General features: G+C 49.2%; 5 protein-coding genes across 5 annotated transcripts; 2 read left to right on the top strand and 3 right to left on the bottom strand.

Annotated features, from left to right (window-relative positions):
• Positions 1 to 261: 261 nt before the first annotated feature.
• On the bottom strand, positions 262 to 2,934 carry COCSADRAFT_94418 (uncharacterized protein; the record flags this gene model as incomplete). Its single annotated transcript, XM_007703575.1, has 3 exons — positions 262 to 702; positions 1,735 to 2,007; positions 2,062 to 2,934. The coding sequence occupies 3 exons, from the start codon at positions 2,932 to 2,934 to the stop codon at positions 262 to 264; spliced, it is 1,587 nt and encodes a 528-aa protein (XP_007701765.1).
• A 2,432-nt stretch (positions 2,935 to 5,366) lies between these two features.
• COCSADRAFT_38324 (uncharacterized protein) lies at positions 5,367 to 6,346 on the top strand. Its single transcript, XM_007703400.1, has one exon. The coding sequence runs from the start codon at positions 5,613 to 5,615 to the stop codon at positions 6,042 to 6,044; it is 432 nt and encodes a 143-aa protein (XP_007701590.1). The 5' UTR covers positions 5,367 to 5,612; the 3' UTR covers positions 6,045 to 6,346.
• Positions 6,347 to 6,735: 389 nt separating this feature from the next.
• COCSADRAFT_120981 (uncharacterized protein) lies at positions 6,736 to 8,320 on the top strand. The gene is made up of 2 exons (XM_007703574.1): positions 6,736 to 6,925; positions 6,980 to 8,320. Exons 1-2 carry the CDS (start codon positions 6,861 to 6,863, stop codon positions 8,166 to 8,168), a joined length of 1,254 nt encoding a protein of 417 aa, XP_007701764.1. The 5' UTR covers positions 6,736 to 6,860; the 3' UTR covers positions 8,169 to 8,320.
• Positions 8,321 to 8,768: 448 nt separating this feature from the next.
• COCSADRAFT_342609 (uncharacterized protein) lies at positions 8,769 to 10,255 on the bottom strand (the record flags this gene model as incomplete). The annotated part of the gene is made up of 3 exons (XM_007703573.1): positions 8,769 to 9,735; positions 9,790 to 9,853; positions 10,183 to 10,255. The coding sequence occupies 3 exons, from the start codon at positions 10,253 to 10,255 to the stop codon at positions 8,841 to 8,843; spliced, it is 1,032 nt and encodes a 343-aa protein (XP_007701763.1). The 3' UTR covers positions 8,769 to 8,840.
• Positions 10,256 to 12,451: 2,196 nt separating this feature from the next.
• Positions 12,452 to 13,414, bottom strand: COCSADRAFT_172841 (uncharacterized protein; the record flags this gene model as incomplete). Its single annotated transcript, XM_007703572.1, has 4 exons — positions 12,452 to 12,840; positions 12,913 to 13,022; positions 13,077 to 13,200; positions 13,231 to 13,414. 4 exons carry the CDS (start codon positions 13,412 to 13,414, stop codon positions 12,452 to 12,454), a joined length of 807 nt encoding a protein of 268 aa, XP_007701762.1.
• Positions 13,415 to 13,903: the final 489 nt, after the last annotated feature.

Here is a 13,903-nt window from a genome sequence, read left to right as displayed (position 1 = left end):
TCCTGAGCACAATTATGAGAGAGATAAGAAAACGCCGCCATCGCAGCGTGACATAGTAATCATCGTCCTTGCAAAGCGCAAAGACGGGAGAAAAATAAAGAAATAAAGGAAAACATTACACGATATAGAAACCAAACATGATGATCGTCGTCTGCGCAAACCGCAAGACGGGAGAAATGTGTGGAAAATATCGGAAAACATCGTTACCAAACATGATAACAAGCAAATCAAAAAAGAAGAAGAAAGAAGATATCCAAGCTCTTACGCGGCCCGCGAGCCCTTCTTCGCATCTGCGCGAATAGCCTCCGGGCTCTTCCAGCCCCACTCCAACCGGGCCTTCCTGATCTTCTTGAGATGGCCCTCGAACTCGGTCCAAATGGTTCCATAGTACAGCCACTGCTCTGTGGCAAAGCGGATGTTCTCTGCCCAATCTCCTGTGTCGTTCTCGTCGAGACAGCACAGGGTGTGCAACTCGCGGTACGGAGCGGATTGGCGCGCGCCACCGAAGCGCTTGTAATGAAAGGCGGTGGTCCACATGTCGCTTTGGGAGGCAAAGGGGGGGAGGGCGTAATGATGGATGTTTTGGCTAGTTATCTGGAGCCGATTGGCTGGGAGGATGGGAGGGGTGAGGAGGACAGGGAGGGGGTTCGCGGTGGTGGCGTAAGGTTGTACGTATGGTTCTGTGTATGGTTGTGTATATTGCTCAAAAAGACTGGAAGGGGAATTATTAGTGAGTGGGAAGAGGATGGGTGAGGTGGGGATGGCTTACTTGGGGTGCTCGACTTGCTGTGTAGACGGGCTGGAGTTGTAATCGGATGGCTTCTGGTCGAAGGTCGGTGAGAAATCTAATGGGATTTGACCAGAAGTGGGATCGAGAGTGAAGGTGGTACCGAGGTCGGGACTAAGCGTGGTGCCGAGATTGAACGATGGGTGATCGTTGTTGGATACGAAGCTGTGCGGAAATTGGTCGTCGTTGGAAAAGACATTGAGCGGGTTTTGATCGAATGTCGAAGCGAGACTGAACGGTGGCTGTTTTTCGTTGGACGCCAAGTTGAACAAGAGTTGATCAATGCTGGACGCCACGCTGGGGCGTTGCGACTCAGAGTTAAGGGGAAATTCGAGCTGCGGTCCATCAATGTTGTTCGCGAAGCTGGGATTTTGGCTGAAGCTGGATGCAGAAACCAGCTGTTGACTGTAGTTGCTCAAGAAATTGAAATTTTGATCGAACATAGACAGAAAATCAGAGGTCTGGCCATTGCTGAGTGTAGAAATGAACTGCTGACAATGAGTAGATGGCAGGACGGGCTGTTGATCAAGAATGCATGGAAAAGTAGGCACTTCGACAGAAGTAGACGGGAGGCTCGACTGCTGGCCATAAGCATATGGGAGACCAAGCTGTTGATCGGGACTAATAGAATTGAATTCCTGGTTGTAACCAGATGGACAACGAGACGGCCGAACGCAAGTGAATGAGTGAAGAGATTTGTAACCATGATTTGATGGGATACCAGGCTTCTGACCGTAGGTGGGAGTCAGGCTGGGTTGCTTGTCGTGAGTGGGTGGAAGGCAGGGCTGCTGGCTGTGGACGTTCGGCAAATTGGACCTCTGGCCATACCCAAATGCAGCGTTGGACTGTTGGGCATAGCTGGATGCTACACCAAGTTGTTGGCCGAATTTGGGAGCGAAGTTCAAGTCTTGCTCATAGTTGTCCAAGAGGTCAGGCTGGCGAGGAACGTAGTTGTGTCCGAGATCGAGCTGAGGAGCGACAGTCTCAGGCTCAACAGCCGCCCGCTTGCCATCACGAGCCTTGTGTAGAGCGACACTCCCATTGACCTCATTGTGAGGCAACTCGCTCTGCTCAGGCCCACCAAAGCCTTTTTTTGGGATGTCCTCACTTGCCTCATTCTCATCGGGGAGAAACTCGTCATCATCAATGTATGAGTTGAAGAGTGAGCGACCACGAGAAAGCTTGCGCTTCTTGGCAAGCTGTCCGAAAAGCTCGTTCTCCTTGACATGATGTTAGCGGTTGCTTGAGTTGGAAGTATCAATGCTTGTACGTACCTCATGAACAGCCTCGCACTCTTCAGCAGAGTTGGTGTCATTGGCGGCGAGGTGGTCGTTTCCTCGCTTTCGCGGCTGCGATGGGCCTGGCTTGGACAAGATGTTGATGAAACTATGTGCTCCGGTAAGTTGTTTGTTGGTTTGCTGCTGGCTGACGGGCTGCTTGTTCTTGGAGATTGGTTTGATGGCAGTGGACCTCTTGCGCTTTGTGGTGGGAATTTTGACGTCGTCGCGGCGAGCGAACACCTCCTCGTCGAGATGGGCGGGTGTGATAGTTGTTGGCCCACCAAGATGTGCAGTAAGGCTTTGAAAGTCGGTTGGAAATAGCCACACTTCATCAGGATGCTTGACTGCATATTGCACGCATCGTGCAAGGTCGAGCGCATCGTCTCCGGAGGGGTGCTTCTTGACATGTTTGGCCAAGTCCTTGAATGGTACCGGGCGCACCTCTTGGTTGACAGCATGATGTGAGTCCTCAGAAGTCACATCCCTGGGTTGGGTTGTGCAAGGGGTTCGGAAATTGGTGACACTCAGTCCGCTCTCTGGGAGGAAGTTCTCGCGTGAGTACTTAAAGTGCGTCATCACGCACCATCCGTCGAATCCCGCCTTGCGCATGGCGTACGACATCATTACCAAGGTTGAGTTGGTGCTGAATATCCTATTATCAGGGAAATTCCGGAACTCATTCAGCAAAGCTGCAATGTGAACAGTCCGGGCTCCGTGACATAGGAACCGGTTGACAACATCGATGGACTTCAACCAATGCGGGCAATACGCAGTGATCTCAGCCGCGGTGAGCTCACCAGCTGGGAATGAGAGATTCCAGCTGGGAGCTCCAGCACCGAAAGCGTTGTTCCTCGCAATCGCCGCCATGATTGCTCCTGGTGGTTAGCAACAACAATGCTTCCCAATTGTTGTCTCAAAAACAGAAAGAGATAGAAAAAGCAACGCCGGATAAAAGAACGCCAAAGACTGTACCTACCCAAAGAGAGGTTTTTTGAGTGTCTTGAGCGACTCAACTTGAGTTGTTGTGAGGCAATGGATTATAGTGGAAGGTTATTTTATAGAGAGCAGAACGTCTTGAGGGTAGGGCGCTTGGGCCGGTGTGGTGAGCGTTTGATCCTTTTGTGACGACACAGACTGAGGCGATAGAGCAGGTTAATCCCGCACGCAGACAATAGTCACCCAATTGAATCAACTTGGTACCTTACACGCGGTCACTAGCCTCCCTTTACCCCATCTATACAGGCTTCTACACCCTTCCACCAAGGCATTGGAGCCTCACAGACAGTATTCAAGGTTGGTCTAAACACTAGGACAAATAAATAGAGCGGTTAGACCTGAGCATTTTCGCGGGGAAACGGGTGCCAAGGAAGTGGATCAAAGATCACGGGTACCATCTAGACCCGTCGCTTTGGGAATCGTCTCTTTCACTACCACGCGAGTACCAATTATGGATGCCTTAGACCCGCTCACCTAGTAAATGGGACTTACCCTAGCCTTGTATTCCGTCAGGCGCAAAGGGAGGAATACTGGTTTGTGGGGTATCGGAGATACGCAGGGTGGGTTGGTGACGGAGCGGCGCCTTGTTTCTGCAGCCCTATGGTACCTGCCTAGCCGACCAGGGCAACAGAGTGAAAGGTCGAGATGTACCTTGTGTTTTGTATACATTGTATGGATATTTATGCAGAATAAAACCATGTTCTGTGGTCTTTACAATGCTAAGTGACGTTGGGGATATGGGAATTGTCAGTGACTGATGTAACTTTGGGAGTGTCACTGTTGACGTAAGGCGTATGCCTGGGGGTGATATTGTCTGTGATAACACTGTTGTCAAATTTGAAGATATCCAATCCTACAAGGGTTATGTCCACATCTTAGAAACTGTGATGCGCTACTGACTTGCGCGTAGCGTCGTTGAGATCCGTTCGGAACATACCGACCGAGACGCCTTAACAATGAATGAGTATCAGCTTTCTCGCCGAAAAGAATGAATAAATCTTTTGCTCGCAACGAATTAATGCATAGAAGACGACAATGAGGAATAGACTGAAAAGAGTGAGAAGACAACAGAGCACTGTTGGGGAGGGTAGGGTAAGGGCAATAACATTCTTAGTGGCAATTGCACAGATTGATTGTATACCAAAATGGGAGACTTAGCAATAATTTAAGGCTATATAGACATCAGAACAATTGACGAGATATAGGGAGACCAGAAAGAATGAAGTTTTGTCTGACTTGGAGAAGATGAGGTGGCTCGACAAGCGAGACAAGTAAAGTTGGAGTAGGAAGGACACATGGATGACAACACATATCGTAGAGAATAGTAAATGAGATAAGCATAAGAGTATCCACTAGTTTGGAGGAATACTCGAGCACTCCAGCACTCAAATGTGAAGCTCCTGTGGTACTGCACTGCCTTACCGTACCGGCGTCTTTACCACCTCGACTGACAAGCTCTAGCGAAACATAAAGAAAGAGCGGACAGCCCTCAGTTCGTATACAAAGCGAGCCTTCCGAATGTTTATCCGCGCTGCCTTGATACCTTAAACATGAGACTCCACCGCGCATCGCGCGCCCCACTCAAACTCAAAAGCCGCCGATACAGAACACCCGTCGAGTAATCACCCTAGAAAAGCGCTAAATCCCGTATTTCAATAGAGCTGCCACAGTAAACGTCTCCAGCATGTCAGTTGCGCATCAGTCTCAAGCTTGTTTAATCCGTCACCTGTCCTCCTGTCCTCCCCGCACACCCACCACAGCCTACTCCAAACTGCTGAACATTTCCCACCGCAATTCTGCACCGATCATATTCATGATATCTGAATCCTCATTCCGGCGCGCTGTGTAATCATGTAAATAAGCGTTTTCGCACAATTCCTCCTACCACGCAAGCAAGTGAAGTCGCGACAGACCCCAGACCAACGTGCGGACCAACCACACGCATCTTCCGTTTCAGCCAATCCGCACACAGTCTAGTCCGCACCACCACCACCGTTTCGGGCACTCCAACGCCACCGCCGCCGAAACACTCTTTCTTACACTGTCCTTTTCTCATGCTTTGGAAGAGGAGCCCTCTCTCGTTTTTTTTGGGTGGGGGGTAGTGGGTCCGGTTCTGCTGCGTTCCGACGGGCGGTTGAAACGGCGTGTTCACAGTCACGTTGTCCAAAACGGAGGGCGTGGTTTCCGGACCGTGGGACCTAGTGGATAGGAGGAGCGTCAATGACGGAGCGAAAGGAGGAGGAAACACTGACAGGTGCAACGCGTTTTGTGGCATGTAGCACTATCCATAGGCATCAGGTTAACGATCTCAGCAAGAAACCAGGTACCGCATGAAGCGAGTCTGACTGTCTGCGTAATTTGTAAGGTATATATAAACCCAGTATACTCGTTCCCTTTGCTGCGCCGCTCCTGATTGTTTCCCGCATCTTCTCCCTTCTCGATTGTGTATATACCTTTATTCTTCGAGTAATTTACCCTTATTACCGAGCCGGACTCAACGCTATACCTTCCTTCAACATCAACAAAATCAAGTAAACGGAATCTCAAAAATGCTCGCCTCAAGCTTCACCGTCTCCGCCATCGCGCTCTTCGCGTCCCTTGCTCTCGCTCAATCAACGGCGTCATCTACTTCCTCCTCGGCGGCAACAACCTCAATGTCCATGTCCATGTCATCCATGTCATCCATGTCATCCATGTCGTCCATGTCGTCCATGTCCATGTCTATGGTCCCTATGCCCACTCCGTCAAGGGCGGATGTTACTATGGCGTGGAATGATGCACCGGCTAGCACATCTGGAGCGGCCATGTCGGGGTCTATGGGATCGGGTATGATGACCATGTCGGATGGTATGGTTATGCCCATGTCGACGGGCAGCGCGATGGGCCTGATGAACATGGGAAATATGACTGGCAGTGCGGGACGTTTGGATGTGGGTACTGGAGTTGCGTTTTTGGGAGCTATGTTGGCGGCGTTCATTTAGGTGGATATGGGGATGGGAATGTAATTTTATTGTGAGATTTTTGGTTGAATGCATGGGCTGGGGGGGTTGGAAGGGGTTCTTCTGGAGAAACGATCAATGGTGGTAATTCTAGAGTTGGTAACAAACTTATCATGTTGATAATCGCATTGAATTTTTGTTCTTTGGACTAAGAAGATAGCATTTGAGATGTGCGAGATGTGAGGTCTAGCGGCGTTGATGTCGCGCAAAGTTGAGGTTGAAAGAAGCAATTTGGTACCAGGTCCATCGATCTTGATAAACTCTGGAACCGTAGCTTGTTCTTAGCTCCACCAGCCATCAGATATGGCTGGGCAACCAGTGGTGATGTGAGGTTGGGGAAGTGGGCCGCCATGTCTCCACGCACGATGGCCGTGGCAAAATGTGGGGAGGCGGGAAGAGCCGTGAGCAGTTGGCCGACAGAGCAGCAACTGCCGCCGCATTCATTTTTCCCAAAAAGTCCACACGAGTCCCACACGGCCATGGCTGCATGGAAGTGACGGTTTATTACCATGGCTCTGGGATTACCGTGGCGATGTTATGATTACTATACCCGGTATGTATGGAGTATGCACATTGATGGGGCAGCCGGAGTTGCCATGGCATTGATTACCGACGGCAACGTGACTAGGCGAATTGCCTCCGAGATCCTCGGCTCAACACGCTCTCGCGCACGCCCCACAAGTCGAGTTAAGAGGTGCGTCTCCGCCTCGACAATCCGTCTCTTTCTCTTATCGCCTCAGTCTTTGTCTTTACCTTGCCATCCACTTCCTATAACCATCTCTCTTTCACGAACTCATCATGACTGACCGTCTCAAGTCCATTGTCAACCAGCTGACGCCCTCTACCGGCGGTCTGGCGGCACTGTAAGACAACAAGATGCGCCACTAAAAGAATAATTGCTCACAATGCCTCGATAGCACCACCAAGAACCCCGACGATATTGTCATCACCCTCGCCATCCGCACACCTCTCACAAAGGCCCACAAGGGTGGTTTCAAGGACACCACGCTCGATGGCATCCTCGTAAAGACACTGAAGCAGGTCGTTGCAAAGGCCAACCTCGATCCCGCCCTTGTAGAAGACATTTGCCTGGGCAACGTCTCCGATGCAAAGGCTGCCTACTATGTCCGCGCCGCCATGCTCGCCGCGGGCTTCCCCAACACCACGGCCGGATCATCCCTCAACCGTTTCTGCTCATCAGGTCTTAAGGCAGTGCAGGACATTGCCAACCAGATCTCCGTCGGCAGCATCGAGATTGGTCTGGCCCTTGGCGCCGAGAGTATGACCGTGGGTGGAGACAGGCTCGAGAGGCCCTTTGTCGCTGAGGTTCTCGAGAACCAAGAGGCATGCGACTGCATGCAGCCCATGGGCCAGACATCAGAGAACGTCGGCAAAGACTTCAACATCTCGCGTGAGCGCCAGGACAGGTTCGCCGCAGAGTCATACCGAAGGGCCGAGGCTGCCCAAAAGGCCGGCTGGTTCGACGACGAGATTGTGCCCATCACCACTGTCGTCAAGGACCCAAAGACTGGCGAGGAGAAGACGGTCGTTCTCACAAAGGATGAAGGCATCCGACCTGGCACCACCTTCGAGAGCCTGCAGAAGGTCAAGCCCGCCTTCCTGCCCCACGGCGACAGGTCACACGCTGGCAACTCTTCCCAACTCACCGACGGATGCGCCGCCGTCCTCCTCATGAAGCGCTCCACCGCCGAGAGGCTCGGCCAGCCCATCATGGCCAAGTACATCGGCGCCACCGTTGCCGGCCTCGCTCCAAGAATCATGGGCATCGGCCCATCCGTCGCCATCCCCAAGCTCCTCACTAAGTTTAGCATCACCCTTGACGACGTTGACCTCATTGAGATCAACGAGGCTTTCGCCTCCATGGCCGTATACTGCCTCGAGACCCTCAAGATCGACCACTCAAAGCTCAACGTCCGCGGTGGTGCTATTGCCCTTGGTCACCCTCTTGGATGCACAGGTGCCCGACAAATCGTCACTGGTCTCAGCGAGTGCAGGAGGCAAAAGAAGAAGGTTCTCCTCACCAGTATGTGCATTGGTACTGGTATGGGAATGGCTGGTCTTTTCATCAACGAGCAGAATGTGTAAAATGCTGTATACCTTTTAGCAATGTAATATTCCAATCAAGCTATCAAGTTTAGTTCTGACATAATTCTATATCTGTGGTGTGTGCGATGAGAGAACTTTGTGACTTGTGATGTGATGGAATTTGATTGTTTATTATGCCATATGTGAGGTGGAAGGGGAAGGGGCAATCCACCGTCCCAATGAAGAGATGTTGTGACATAATCGCACGTCGATAATGGGACGGCTAGTTAGTTTGCTATACAAAGAAATTGTACCTGTGATCTGCTAGGGTTTAGAATGATTCACTGTGAGGCTAAGATGATATACATAAGAATTCTAGTTTCTTTTTTCCTGTTAGCATTGTGTTTGTGGATAACTACAGCTTGCAGTCTGTGAACTTCGATACTGTGCAAGCGCTTCGCCGATCACTCAAATACCGGAGTGGTAACGTGAGTGCTGTTTTGCATAGAGGAAGTTGGGATCTTTAGCGAAGTCAAAAGCAATGGCGTTTCTGAGGCATACAATAGAGACGAGATGAAGGTGGTAAGCCATGTATTCTAGTCTATTTACTATAAGAAAAACATTACTCGTTTTTCTTTTCTTGTAATGCCCGAACTTTTACCCTTGCACACCACGTATATACATTAAACACTCCCATATTATCTGGTGAGCATCAAGCAAGGAAAAAAACGATTAGTGGGTAGCACCGGGCTGCATGGCAAAACCAAGTCTAACAGCATCAGGATTGGCGAAGTCGTGCATAATGTATTTGCCCTTTTGCCATGTAACGCCAAAGAGACTGAAATCGACGCCGCCGCCAATGTTCTGCAGACCACCGAGGCACATCTTGCCCTCATCATCAAGGGGGATGGAAACGAGTTGAGAGCCGGGAGTGAAGAACTTTTGACCGGCAATGACGATGGTGAAGCCACCGGGCTTGCTGTTGCAAGGGATGCTGTGCATCTGCTGGTCGTCGTCGTACTTTGAGCCGGGGACGGATTTGTACCACGTGGTGACGATATCGGGGTCGGTGTAGGAAAGGGTGGTGGAGGCATCGAGGTGAATGTTCATTTTCCTTGGGGTAACCTTGGCATTGGGGTTGAAAAGGCTGAAACCCTCACCGTAGAAGGCGTATGCAGGCCAGCCATCCTCAGGTGCGTTGTCGACCCAGGCAACCTTGCCGGTATATTGGTTCGGGTCAAAGTATCCAAAGTCGAAAACGGCTCCGCCCTTCCTCTGGGCATAGGCAAAGACGGGCTTGACAAGCTGTTTCATGATGTTGTCGAAGAAATTGTTCTCGTATTCAGGCTCGATGCTGTTGTAGGTGCTGTTGCCGATACCGATCATGCAGTCTAGATCCTTGTCTGATAGGAATGTCTGCGACAAGCCACTGGCTGCGCCAAAGGTTTGCTTGGTAGTAATACCGCCGATCATCACATCTTCGACATATACATTGCCGTACGAATCTAATTCAGCGCCGTTGTATCCAATCGAGTAGTTAGAGCCGACCTTCTGGTGGGCGGGATTGATTTCGTAGTAGGTATACCCAACGTTCTGTTCTTTGGGCTGTGCGGAAGAATGGCACCAGCTTGATGAATGTTAGCATATACTTATGACTTACTGAAAGTATAAAGGAACTTACAAATCTGCGGCAGCAGTGCCAATGTTGGCGCGAAACGTCTTGCCGTTCTTGCCACCAATTTGGACTGGATAAAGGTATTCAGTATCCCATTTGTCATCACTCCATCCCCATGAAGCTCCAATCACTTTTCGACCGGTGCTGCGAGAAGCCAAACGGGCTCTGCGTACACGACGCCTGGCATTCTCTGCAGCCTCGACGAGCCTAGGGTGTACTTCGACTCCGGCTCTACGCCTGACTTCGATCAAATGATCCAGTCCATGCTTCGTGGATGCAGATCCAGGGATCGGATGAAGCGAAAAGGCAGCGCCGTCTGCTTTGGAGAAATGTTAGCCGTGGCTCGGTTGGCTTATCTGCATTGCGCAATCGTGACCATGCAGTCCTTGTTTGACGAACCTTCTGCGGCAGGGCTGGCAATTGCTGCGCCAGTAAAGGCGAGTATGGCCGTAGCTTGAGCGAGAGAAAACATGGCGAGAGTGGTCTATAGCCTACTAAGGAAGCGAGGGTGGTGAATGGGTTATTAAGAGAGAATGTGAAATGGCCGTGGTAACGATGTGTAACAGTGGGAACTTGCTCATATTCTTATATGAACGGTCACCCTACGATGTTGTTGCGCAGTGAGGATCACATTCTTGGTCGGGCGGCATCGCGGCAACCAATTCGGCCAGTGTTCATGGGTTTGCAGAGGACCAATGGGGCATAGTGCAACGGCTTCAACAGTGGCTGCTTACTTTAGCCCTCGCGGTGGCTATTTTGGTTGTCGGAGTATACACCGAAATATACAATTTCCCCTTAGGTCCGATAGTGACATCGCTGACAGTGGTAGGCTGCATCAGTGCTTTGTTCACGTGGTCACGCTGTTTAGAAGAGCAATGTTTGTCAACCCACAGGATGGAATATCCTAACATCGTTACATCTTACTTGATTCACATTGTCGAACGACCAGTGTTCGTATCCGGTGAATTAAATTGTATACTGATGTGCAACGGCCTGAATGGTCCTACCAATTGGGCGCTGACTCAGAAGCGGACATTCCCGTGCGCTAGAATTTCTAGAATTTCGTATTCGGCCTATTTATCCAAGAATTAAGCCATTCCGTCCCTGCACCAAGAAAATTCGGGAAAAGCTTATTATCACACAGGAAAGATGGTATAATGCAGTTACAGGGGCTAGATGTTTGCATCTAATCAACTCTTTCCTGATAATAAAGTTCATTGGATGACCAGTCAGCTGCACGTCCCGAAGAATTATAATTTTCAAAATAGAAGCCGTTGATGAGCGGTGACCAGATGACAGGAAGTTCACATTGTCGTTTTTAGAAGTCTACATATCATGAACTTAGCTGCGATTCCTCAACGGCCCACAAACACCAACGGGTACTATTAGAGGAAAATCCCCTAGGTTGCTTAGCATGTAAACACTAGTTAGTAGCGTCGCATTTCAAGTCAAGATGCACGCGAGTAAGACCAACGGTAAGGATGGTATTCGTCTCTTCCATTAGGTACGACCTAACTGCATTCAGGCCATTCAATGCATTCATTCCAGTAAGCTCATCAGCATCAATAACTCTGTACACAAATAAGTTGTGCATACTGCCAGTGCGGTACATCGCATTAGATAACCAATCAAAACTCAAGATACGGGCTGTTGCTACCACGGAAGGAGTTCTGCGAGCACTGACAATGTATATTATGTACAAAAATATCCTTATATAAGCTTAGCTATCTTTGCAGCATCTACAGCAGCCCTGAGAGCAAATCTTCAGGGCGATCTGGGCCTTGATGTATTTAGTTGGTTATTTCAAACCACTTTCCATGTTCCCTTGTGCGCTTAATCAATATATGTTCCTCGTTCGCACAAAGAGAACCTCTTCTCCTACAGTCTTCGCGAACATTCCAATCTCCATTGGAGCAATATTTGCAGTATCAGTAGTAGTGGAAGTCAACCACACTTACGAGCGAGGTACAGACGTTGCATTCAACATATACTGCATCATCATGATCAGGCAACACTGCTTGCTCGAGACTAGTCATTCCCACTCTTCCGATAAGAATTCCAGCACTTCACGATCACCCTTCTTCGTAGTAATCCAGAATGGTGAACGCCCAAACTTATCGAAGATCTGAGGGTCATGATGGTACTGACTCACAAGGAGTTTAGTAGTATGAGACTGGCCGTCGGCTGCAACCTACCAGAATAGAGTCCGGTTGTACGGATCTTGGAGCTGCGTGATATCGATTTTCGAGAGCAGAAGCTCCAGCATTGCATCTTTACCCAAATATGCAGCTGTGTGTAGTGCGTTGCCGTGTTTCCAACTCTGAGCGTTGATGTTGGCGCCCACATCGAGCAGTATCTTGGCTATCTGCTTATAGCCTTTTTCTGAAGCTGCGTGTAGTGCGTTGCCGTAGATCCCACCCTGGGCGTTGACGTCGGCGCCCGCGATAAGCAGCAACTTCACAACCTATTTCAAGCCAAACATGCTTACATAATAAAATGATAATGGCATTTATTATAGACTCCTCTGGAATTCGGAGCTTTCCCATGGCTCGTCTGGATTATGAATTCAAAGCCAGTTCACATAAGCATCGCTCCTTTCTGAAAGTAGGATTATCACCTCTTGAGAGCACCATTCTGCCTGCTCGTTTGTCATTCGAGCATGCTCTATCTAGAACCTGGCTGAATGGTCTGCCAGCCTGAATTCTTTTGCATTGTCGTGGCTAAGCATCTTGACTCCTTGAAACTGTAGAAGGTATCCAAGACGGCTTCTCGCAATAGCGTTATGGCACACAGCATGTTGTATACTGTAGTGTGCTGCAGAGCCTTTCTGTATTCTGTCTGAGATAAGATACTCTTTTACCAAGTAATGTGAAAGCGCTACAACCTGTTTTACTGGGTCTTGTGTTTCGCTCTCCTCTGTAGTTATAGTAACTATGTTAGAATAGATATTCAACACATCCGGAGGATCTTCTGGAATGCCATCACGATTGAATGTGGCTTTATCATTCAAATTTATTGCAATGATTTCAGCAATTTCGTCTACTGATAGCGGCTGAGCTGTAAACGCCAGCTACCGTAAAATAGTAATGGCATATTGCGAATTATCTTCGCTGATTGCGGATAAAATACGATTGTATATCTTGTCTAGTATTGGTGGAAGCGTTACGAGCGCTTTCTGTAGCGCTGCCTGAGTGCGACATTTCCCTAACGTGTCCAGCTGGCAGACAGCCCATCGAAACCTGCAGTTAGCATTAGTTATCGGTATTTATACGAACATAAGGTGGTGTACGCACATTTCTTGCGCTCTATTTACGAGAGTAGTCTCGATATCCTGCCTAACGGTAGGGTCTTTTCTCCACTGGCTGAAGTCCTCGTCGTTAGTTAGTTGCTGTTGTACATATTTCTGTATATCTTTGTCTACTCGCTTACTCTAGAGGCAGATATAACTCTGCTTGTCTATGAACGTCTCTAAAGAACTCTGTATATTTCGTTCTTTGCGGCTCGTTAGGAGCATGTGTGTATTCTCAAGCTGCCAGGCAAACATAGTCTTCAGAATGTCTATTAGCTCCGCTCGCCTAGAACACTCGTCAAGCGCATTAAATATTATATAGACGCATAGAAACCCCCGCATTATATGTTGTAACTTCTAGGAGCGCGTGGAGCGAGGGCTGCCGTTGCCTATTATTATAAGTAGAAAACGTGTTAAGGCTCTCGGGGACCATAACGCGCTGTTGTGAAAGTTGGCAGATTATAGAGCGCACCATGAGCTTAGTATTCTGCTTCTGGATATCGTTGAAACTAAAGAAGAAGTATGCGACGACTCTACTAGGGTCATCTTCGCAGTGCTGAAGCACATTTTGGAGAATAGCTGAACTGAGGATGGTTTTGCCACATCCTGGAATGCCATGCAGCTAAAGGAACGATGTTATGTTTTTCTTCCACTTGGCATACTGACCGTTCTCGAGAAACTAAAACCCAGTGTCATCTTGGCGTTGCTTAAGCGCTTTTTGGTAGTTCGTGGAAGGATCTGGTGCGGCTAGCCACTCGCGTATCCTGACGAGTTTCGCATCTGCATATTACGATTACTTAGAGTTACATGTGCCTCTTGTTAGTCGTTTAC

Source organism: Bipolaris sorokiniana (assembly GCF_000338995.1).
Source record: "Bipolaris sorokiniana ND90Pr unplaced genomic scaffold COCSAscaffold_10, whole genome shotgun sequence".
Classification (NCBI taxonomy): domain Eukaryota; kingdom Fungi; phylum Ascomycota; class Dothideomycetes; order Pleosporales; family Pleosporaceae; genus Bipolaris; species Bipolaris sorokiniana.
The sequence above is the reverse complement of the archived record's forward strand: the minus strand, read 5'-3'. Positions and strand labels throughout refer to the sequence as shown.